The 9,380-nt window shown below is 40.7% G+C and overlaps 2 protein-coding genes across 9 annotated transcripts in view; one reads left to right on the top strand and one right to left on the bottom strand.

Annotated features, from left to right (window-relative positions):
• On the bottom strand, positions 1-6,790 carry LOC118406665 (putative vacuolar protein sorting-associated protein 13F). Its single transcript, XM_035806921.1, has 6 exons — positions 6,605-6,790; positions 5,397-5,508; positions 2,179-2,297; positions 1,372-1,567; positions 760-900; positions 1-601 (listed from the first exon to the last, which is right to left on the bottom strand). The coding sequence occupies exons 1-6, from the start codon at positions 6,647-6,649 to the stop codon at positions 174-176; spliced, it is 1,041 nt and encodes a 346-aa protein (XP_035662814.1). The 5' UTR covers positions 6,650-6,790; the 3' UTR covers positions 1-173.
• A 252-nt stretch (positions 6,791-7,042) lies between these two features.
• Positions 7,043-9,380, top strand: part of LOC118406634 (DENN domain-containing protein 5B-like) — a 38,690-nt gene continuing 36,352 nt past the window's right edge. For all 8 annotated transcript variants that reach the window (XM_035806844.1, XM_035806839.1, XM_035806838.1 and 5 more), the window contains exon 1: positions 7,043-7,261. In XM_035806844.1, the coding sequence (XP_035662737.1) occupies positions 7,165-7,261 (97 nt within the window). In that variant the 5' untranslated portion in view covers positions 7,043-7,164. The remainder of the gene's footprint in view (positions 7,262-9,380) is intronic.

The raw sequence follows: 9,380 nt of genomic DNA, 5'->3' as shown, positions 1-9,380 counted from the left end.
ATCGTTAGCTTTGACAAATCCACCACGATGCTCATCACACTTACTGCCACCAGTGTTGTGATTTCTGTTATTATATATTGGTTGAGGCAGAAGAAGCAGATGTCAGGTACAATGCAAGAGGTAAGGTATGTATTTCTGTGTTGATAACATCAAAGAGGTTAACATGTAAGTCTTTAGACTCCTTCTTCATCTTCTCCATCTTCTTCTTCTTCCTCAGCTTCTCCATCATCATCTTCATCATCATCATCAGCATCATCATCTCCTTCTCCGCCTTCCTCAAAATCAAATTTCATCCTTTTTCTCCTTCTTTCATTCTCATCTTCATCATCATCATCATCATCATCCTCTTCCTCCTCACCTTCCTCATCATCATCGTCGTCATCTTCATCTTCTTCGTCCGAGTACTCGACCGGTTCTGTCGTGGTGTGCTGGAACCCCTCGTAGAATTCCTTCACCGCGTCGACCGCTGCTTTTGCCTCCTCTGCAGGACCGTTTAGGTAAAACGTGCCGTGGTGTCTGTCGCTCCCCCCTCCCCCTCCCCCCGGCTCCATGGTCCAGGTCGGCGGGATCTTTGGTCGTGCTCGAAGCCAGGCGTACTGGTCTGCAACAACAACATTGAAAGAGAAACTTTAGGGACTCTCGTTTTGGCCAATACTCAGCAAAAAAATCTGTGAATTTTCTTCATTGGGTGAAGTAGGGAAGAAACGCCTAGTTACCCCCAAAATTCAAACATTCAAATGTATATATAGAATATCTTACCATTTGGATCATCCTTGTTTTGGTACTTCTCTTGAAACCGCTTCAGGTCATCACCCTTCAGGTCATAGGTCACTGAGAAAGAACTCTGCATCTTCTGGCTGCCTTCGTACCATCTGAAGATGTCTTCTTTCATGTGTTCACCTGCAAAAAATGTACAGGTTACAATAGAAGTTTGACTCCATGTACAGAGTATCTGTTTGGTATGTAGTGTGTGTTTGTTTGGGTTAGTTATTTGAATACTGTAAGTAGAGTGGCGGGAAGTCAGTGAGTGGAAAGATGACCACAAAGGTCTGACTTACCACAGTGGCGGGAAGTACAGCTCAGTGGTGGTAGAACTAGGCATTTAACAGACATGACAGGTCATAGGGTCAATGGAATACTAATTCAAGAGGAGTTTTGCTTGCATTTTTGCAATTACACATTTTCCATATGCTTGTCAGGTTTACAGTAGAGTGACCAATGGACCATTGTACTGTTATTCAAAACCATATTTTGCATAATCAGGGGACTACAAGACATGTGAAAATATTTTACTGAGTTGTGAGATCTTGGAACATGTACTTTGCATTTACAACAACCCTTTGTTGCTATTTGCTAAAATATCGCACTAACCAGGTAGAAATGTCTGCATTTTTCCGTTAGGAAACGTGATCTGTAGTTCCTCCTCCCCATCGTACCAGGTGAACTTCCACTCCTCGGGGAGGTCGCCAAAGTTTTCCTGGATGAACTGGTCGTCATGTCTCAGGTCCATGAACAGGACGTCTATTCCCTCGTACCTCCTCCTGGCATCTGTCATGTGCTGGGTGATCTGAGCACAAAAACGAAGTTGTTTATTCAGCACAGAATTCTAGCCAGCATCCGTCCTTCAACAGAATTTTGCAGCTGTGGACGAACAAAAATTTTGCCCATTCCGTCCTCTCGATCTGTGATGGACAAAAATTGGCATATAAAGATATGATTTGAAATAAGATGAGTCAGCAAACTTTGCCCCTCAAAATAAAGGAAATAGCATTACAGAGGGTCTAGATTTCAAGCATGCCCCTGGACCACCCTAGGATCATTGCGCCTTTGACAGGATTTTCATTTAAAATCCAGGGGACAGAAAAAAATTTCAGGATGGCTAAAACACTGATTCAGAACCAAGGAGTTGCAACAGCAGACATTTCAGTGACCATCAGTGAAATTTAAAAAATACAAATTTTCTTCCAGTGTGTGTCCATGTTGTTCTTCAAGCAGAGATTGATGGGGAAAATGGTGACCTCTTTCTTATGTGCTGTATAAGAAAAATGTCACAATTTCTCCATCAACATCTCCTTGGAAGTTGGATGGTATACACATGTATGCTTATGCGTTTTTTTTAAATTATTCATGTACATATTTGTTTGTATACATGTACACAGTCATGTATTGTTGACCAACCTCGAATGGTATAGTGAGGTACCCAGACCCACTGTAATCAGGGTTGGGTATCAGGGCTCCGTCCTTCCCCACTATGTAGGTGTGGCCATCACGGTAGTCACTCCAGGACAGGACATCACCTGGGCAGGTAACACAACAGGTAAGGTACCACCTGTACAGGTAACACAACAGGTAAGGTACCACCTGTACAGGTAACACAACAGGTGAGGTACCACCTGTACAGGTAACACAACAGGTAAGGTACCACCTGTACAGGTAACACAACAGGTAAGGTACCACCTGTACAGGTAACACCACAGGTTATGTACCACCTGTACAGGTAACACAACAGGTTATGTACCACCTGTACAGGTAACACAACAGGTTATGTACCACTTGTACAGGTAACACAGCAGGTTATGTACCACCTGTACAGGTAACACAATGGGTAGTGTACCACCAATACAGGTAACACAACAGGTTATGTACCACCTGTACAGGTAACACAACAGGTTATGTACCACTTGTACAGGTAACACAACAGGTAATGTACCACCTGTACAGGTAACACAACAGGTGAGGTACCACCTGTACAGGTAACACAACAGGTAAGGTACCACCTGTACAGGTAACACAACAGGTAAGGTACCACCTGTACAGGTAACACAACAGGTAAGGTACCACCTGGGCAGGTAACACAACAGGTAATGTACCACCTGTACAGGTAACACAACAGGTAATGTACCACTGTAAGAAGTGGGGGCAGATGTTGTGGCCCCGGGTTCTTATTTGGAATTGCTGCTGAGAGTCTAAGACAGAAGGGAAGAACAACACGCAGAGACACAGGCCATTTTCCGCACACACGGACCGCTTGCTGGAGAGCTACATCCTCGTGTCTGCACTCCACGCACGACTGACACAACTGATCTCTCTCTCTCCCCACCAGCAAGCTTGTCCTGTTTATTCATCCAAATTCACATATTCATACATATTATAGAGGTGACAATGTTTTTGAAGTCCCTTTGTTGTTCAAGATATCAAAGGCTGAGCGACTGCCATCTATCTGTTAGTTCTGTCTATGGCTTTGGTGTGAAACAATTACACCTGGCACTAGAGGAGACGAACATTCGTTTGCATACGACACTAATCAAAATGCAAATCTCCACACTTCACACTCTTGCTACAGCTCTGTGGCACTAATCAAAACAACAACCTAACTTTAGCCCTACCAAATAATACACAAAAAGTATAAAACACAGTGAAGTTCATTTTGCCCTACTTACACCACCTGCACAGGTAACACAACAGGTAATGTAGCACCTGTACAGGTAACACAACAGGTAATGTAGCACCTGTACAGGTAACACCACAGGTAATGTACCACCTGTACAGGTAACACAACAGGTAACGTACCACCTGTACAGGTAACACAACAGGTAAGGTACCACCTGTACAGGTAACACAACAGGTAATGTACCACCTGTACAGGTAACACAACAGGTAAGGTACCACCTGTACAGGTAACACAACAGGTAATGTACCACCTGTACAGGTAACACAATGGGTAGTGTACCACCTATACAGGTAACACAACAGGTAATGTACCACCTGTACAGGTAACACAACAGGTAATGTACCACCTGTACAGGTAATATAACAGGTAATGTACCACCTGTACAGGTAACACAACAGGTAATGTACCAACTGTACAGGTAACACAACAGGTACTAGTATTACAGGAATGAAGAAACAGTGACTTGGATATTGTAGAAACATTCTACAAAATGCAGATGGTTATTTTTGACATGAACCTAAAATACTGAACACAAACAGAAGAAGAGGAATCAATTCCTGCACAATGCTTAAAATCAACAACAAGTACATTGGTACAAATCAAATCAAAACTGAAAACAAAACATGGAAGTTCCACTGCAATACCATTACAAGCCGTTAGTAGGCGGACAGCCCTAAATCTTAGCCTCCACCGGGTCTTTCCTACAGGGTTATGGGGATCATAGAATTCGGCAAATCCTGCGTGGACAGCCAACTCCTCTGGTAGCAAAACTCCCCTATCAAGTTATTATAATTATTCTCCCTATGATAATATACTAGTAACCATTTTGAGGTCTGATCAAGACATACCCATATACGCATATACCTGAAATATCAAGACATCTATCCAGGTATTCTTGAGTTTTTGTGTTAACAGACAGACTCTCTCTCACACACACACAAACACTATCATAAAGATAATCTTCTCAGCAAAAAGAAGTCAGAATAACATGTAAATGCCAGAGTCTGAACATGAGACCCTGTTAGTGGGACAGGATGCCCTGAAGCCGACAGACACACAGATGTTTGACCATGTATGTAGGACAGCAACCTTGGCACCAGGGCTCGACCCCAAACAGAGCAACACTATATCAAATGTACTGAGAGGGCCACCATGAATATGCACTGTTTCCCTGCTTCAAAGATATGAACTCAAACTTTTAAGTTGCACTTCAACAATTAATCTGTCATCGTTCATGCTGTAATGATCATTTCAAAAATGGTGCTGGTTTCAACAACCATATAATATTTTCATCTTTTTCTGGTGCTAAACTTTCATCTTTGAGGTAGGACAGACACTTTAACACCCCAAGGCAAACATTCCTGATGAAAAAAGTTGCCCTTGTTTCAGACCCTACTTACCTTGCTTCCTTGGCTAATGAGCTGAATAGTACATTACACCTGTAACCTGTTGTAGTAAGGATTTTAGTAGACAATCAAGATGACCAGTTAATTCTACTCCTATACTCCCTGCTAAACTGGAATTTGTACAGGGTACAGGCTACAAGATTAAGGTAGCAGGGGCAGCAGGGAATACACTTGATCCATCTCAGCACTGATACTCTAAACCTAACAGCTATGACCATTTCAATCATTGAGTGGGACTTCAGATCCTTCTCAGTCACTGAAGAAAGGTACTAAGCTAATGCTAAAGTTGCCATGCATCACATTGTGATGCGTAGGCCCAGCACCCATCTCCGTTTTTAAGTCCTGGGGTCACACATACATAAGTCACTACAGCAGTCCACCGGTAGTGAAGTGTGTTTAGGTACTGGATGCTACCTGAAACACCTGACCATTTACAAACTTATCCAGTTGCTTGAGTTTACAACTGTTATCATGTGTCCTACTTTCCCTGTTGTGGGATAAATAAAGTCTCCTTCAAAATACATTTCCTTCATCCTTACCGAGCTTCGGTGTGAAGTCTGGAATGTCCGGTACTTTCCCATTGGTCGGTGCAGCTTTGGGAGCTCCCAGGTGCCATTGTGGGACATAGATGTACCTCGCAAGGTCTTTCTCCTGGAAGAGGTGCAATGGAGTCAGTAATGCATTCATGACACAAACTAAGCAAAACATAATGAAGAGTTACTAGTATGTTGGACTACAGATCTTGCTCAGTCACTGATGATATGTCTGACAGTTTTCGAAATCTAGCCAGTTGCTTGAGTACTTGTAGCTGACCTTCATCAACTTCAGAGTAAGAGTGAAGTTTCTTTTTTCAATCTTTCTAAAAGTTCTGAGTTTGTGCCAACATATCTATTTTCAGTGAAAGCATTTTGTGCATAAAGACTTCATAGTGCTGGAAGCATTACCATTCAAATGACAATTCTAGACTCATTTCTGTGACTTCCTGTTGAAAACAATGGGCAAGTGAAATAAAGTGAATTCACAAAATCATTGACCAAAAAGCCACAAGTGAGAGTGCTAAAAAAGGTACATAGCCCAAATACATCTTTGTAACATCGCAAATACATGTACTGCCTAAAAAGCAAAATAGGTTTGGTTGCATACTTTTTAAAAATTAGTAAATTCATTTCCGAAATATACAATTTTAATAGTTCATCATTTATTGATCTATTGTTATCAAACACCATTGTCGTGCTAATCAACTTTCAAACGTGGGCCTTTGTGTTCGTAAGAGCCAAATTTGCAGTATATTATGGTTATAAAGAAATTGTTAGATGATGAAGTGAAAATAAGACTCTAAAACTACAGTGTTGATCAAAAGATAGCTCTAAATTCTAAGACACAAAGATGCGTATGTATGGGGAACATAACAGATCATTCGTGCACAGACTGTGCCACAGCGTGGGGAACACCCAACGGAATTTCATATTTGCATGACAAAGTCCTGGAGCAACGTTAACGGTGGAGCAATTTAATTCACATTGGCTGCTTTTTAAACATTCAAATAACCAACAACTCAAACAAGACGGGAAAAAATGACAGCATTGTGTACACGGCTACTGAATACGTAAGATGTTTTCAATTTCAGCATACCAAAGTGTTAAACTGAAAGATGGGCGAAAAGAAAACAAAATGGGGAGGGGTGGAAATGTGCTACAAAAGGCAAAGAATTTGTCGACAGATTGCGACGGAACCGCGACCCACATACCAGTCGTTCCTTTGCTACTTCCTTCTGTGTCTTCTTCTCGCTCATTCTAGCCCGCCAGTACCGCCTAGAGCGACAGAAAAGTTGAATAAAATGGAGGGGGGCTTGTGGCAACAAACCTCTCAAAGTGGGAGTGGTACTCGACAGTGGGGCAATGACCGAAAGTGAACTCTTATTCAAATTACCCGGGGACTATTCTACCTCTTGCCAAAAAAGGTAGATTTCTATTCTAAAATATAATTATCATATACAGACATTCACTATTATTTTGACTTTGTGCTTTTATATTTGATTTACATAATGTAAAGAATATTACTTGTAGTAATTTAAGACTAAATGTTATATCTTTTTATGTATTTGTGTATATAAAAGAAAGTAGTTCCCTATTCTTTGTAAAATATAATCGCCTAAGATTAGACCGTAAACTCTCGTGAGTTTTGCCTGATATCGCGAGAACACCCTCTTGTCCATCATGGCGGAGGGATAGGTCCACTCGAATATCGCTTGTTGCTCCCAATTTTTCTGCGAATTTCTCACTCTTGCTCGCCCTCCAAACGTCCAAGATGAGCGAGCCGGGTCAAGCAGGGACCAGGTTCGCCGACTACTTCGTGGTTTGCGGTTTAGACGTTGCATCAGGCTTGGAACCGGACCAACTACAAGGTACGTATGTGGCTCTTTAAAAAAAAAGACATCGCCTAAAAAATCGTCAAAGGCTGACAGCAGAAAATATCTTTATTGATTTTTTTAATCCCCATTTCCGTAAGATTCTGTCTCTTGTTTATGTAGTCACACAGTTTCGGAGCTTGTGTTTACCTAGAATATCACGGTTGTGGTAATTTTGGCTGTACTCCAATGAAAAAACGCACGCCAAAATGTGTAACATGAACCGACTCTTTGGGTGTAGCGTCCCTGTGTTGTACAGTCTGAAGTCCTCGGATTTTGCCCCTAGAATGTCAACAACACATCCTTACGAAATAACTGAGGTCTGATAAAGAATGTAGCCATGTTTATTTACGAGTTGTCGCGAAGTCCCGATTTACAAAACAATGCAACAGGGCCCGTTTTCTTCGTTTTTAGATTTGTAGTTTCAGCCATGTTAGAATTGCTTTCACTTCGCAGTTCATAGGTGTGAAAAATTATCACAACAGTACAATCATATACCTAAATTGCTGGAATCATCGCAGTTATCAATACACATTCCAGTTTCTATCGTAGACATGGACTTCCTCTTGGCTTACGTGCAGGAAAATTCGATCCTTTAATTTGTGAAGTTCTTCCGGATAGGAACCAGGAAATACGTACTCGCTTTTCATGTCAACATAAACAGGACGCGTCATGAGATGGAACTAGTACCTCAAACATCAATATTTTCCTTTCCGTTTACATTGGTACAATAATAGCTGGTGTGATGTCAGTGCAGGAATGTATAATACATGTACATACAAGTTGATCACGTCTGTTTTTGTTTCTCGACTGTACTCTCGACTGTTTCTTGGGTTATATTTTAAAACATTGTCACTAAGCTGCCATTACCATAATGTTTACTTTATATATTGATTTTAACATATTAGTTTAGTGTTGTTTTTATGCATGTATGTTAGTGTACATTGCAAATACATTAGAAGTATAGTATAGCTGAGTGATTGATGTATGAAATACTAGGTTTTGCTAAGTTATTGCAAACCTGTACTTTGATTTGCTTTGAGTGAAAACTATTATATATATATTAGCCTTATATACACTGTCTATTGTAGCCTGAGTACCATCCTCCCTAGTGACCACTGGCTAAATCCTTTCGCTTGTTAACCATGAGCAAAGGGATTGAACCAGTGGTCACTACGGAGGATGGTACTCAGGCTATGTATTATTGTGGATTGCTTGAAATCTCTTTGCTCAAACCTTCAGTCTGTATGAGCTCTCTACCATTCAGATTCACCTTTATGGCACTGGTTAGTTCATAAGTTTTATGCTTGGTAACAGCCACAGAAGAGAGCTGCACAATCAATGATAGACTGATACCACATTTGTGACTACACATATGCCATATATGTCAAGGATATATGAAATCATAACTACAGCTGTTACATTTATATAATACAGTCCACTATTGTCTTGTTGTTGTTGTTGTTGTCCCTGCTTAACGTCTATTTCTTCGCTAGACGTGAGCTCCAGGTACTATTTCCATCTAGGTGCTTCTCATGTGGTTGTTGCTCATTGGTGCTTGAACTCTGGTGCTTTGCACATTCGTGTATAGTAAGTTGGTGACCTCTTAGTCCTCCCCGGCAAATCTCCCTGTGTCTTCTATATAAGTCTTAAGTCTTTATTATTGTCTTAAAGTTAAACCTTCCCCAATCTTTACTCAGCTGTGCACCACAACACTTGTGTGTGGAAACATCAAAGGACAATTGACGTCATATCTTGATTAGATCCAAACCCACGCTTTAAAATGTCAGATGGAGGCATAAAAGAAGACCTGCATATGTTTGATACCATTTTCTCTAGGTTAAATCAAATTGGGTTCTCATACAAATGTAGATAACATTACTACAAACCATTGAAAAATCACAGGTAGTTTGCAGATTTTGAACCAGCATCATTTATATTTAAGTGTTATTATTCCTAATAAAAGTGTGGCATGTTTAGTTTCTAAGCTATAAAGCTTTCAAAAAGTAACAGGTCAAGTTTTTATTATATCTATATGACAATACGAGACAGAAAAAATTAATGTTTACATTTTGTTTGTATTCAAGCCTTTGTCATACATTTGTATTTCCATTTG

The sequence above is a fragment of the Branchiostoma floridae genome, chromosome 19 (genome assembly GCF_000003815.2).
Source record: "Branchiostoma floridae strain S238N-H82 chromosome 19, Bfl_VNyyK, whole genome shotgun sequence".
NCBI classification, from domain to species: domain Eukaryota; kingdom Metazoa; phylum Chordata; class Leptocardii; order Amphioxiformes; family Branchiostomatidae; genus Branchiostoma; species Branchiostoma floridae.
This window is presented reverse-complemented; position numbering and strand designations above follow the sequence as displayed.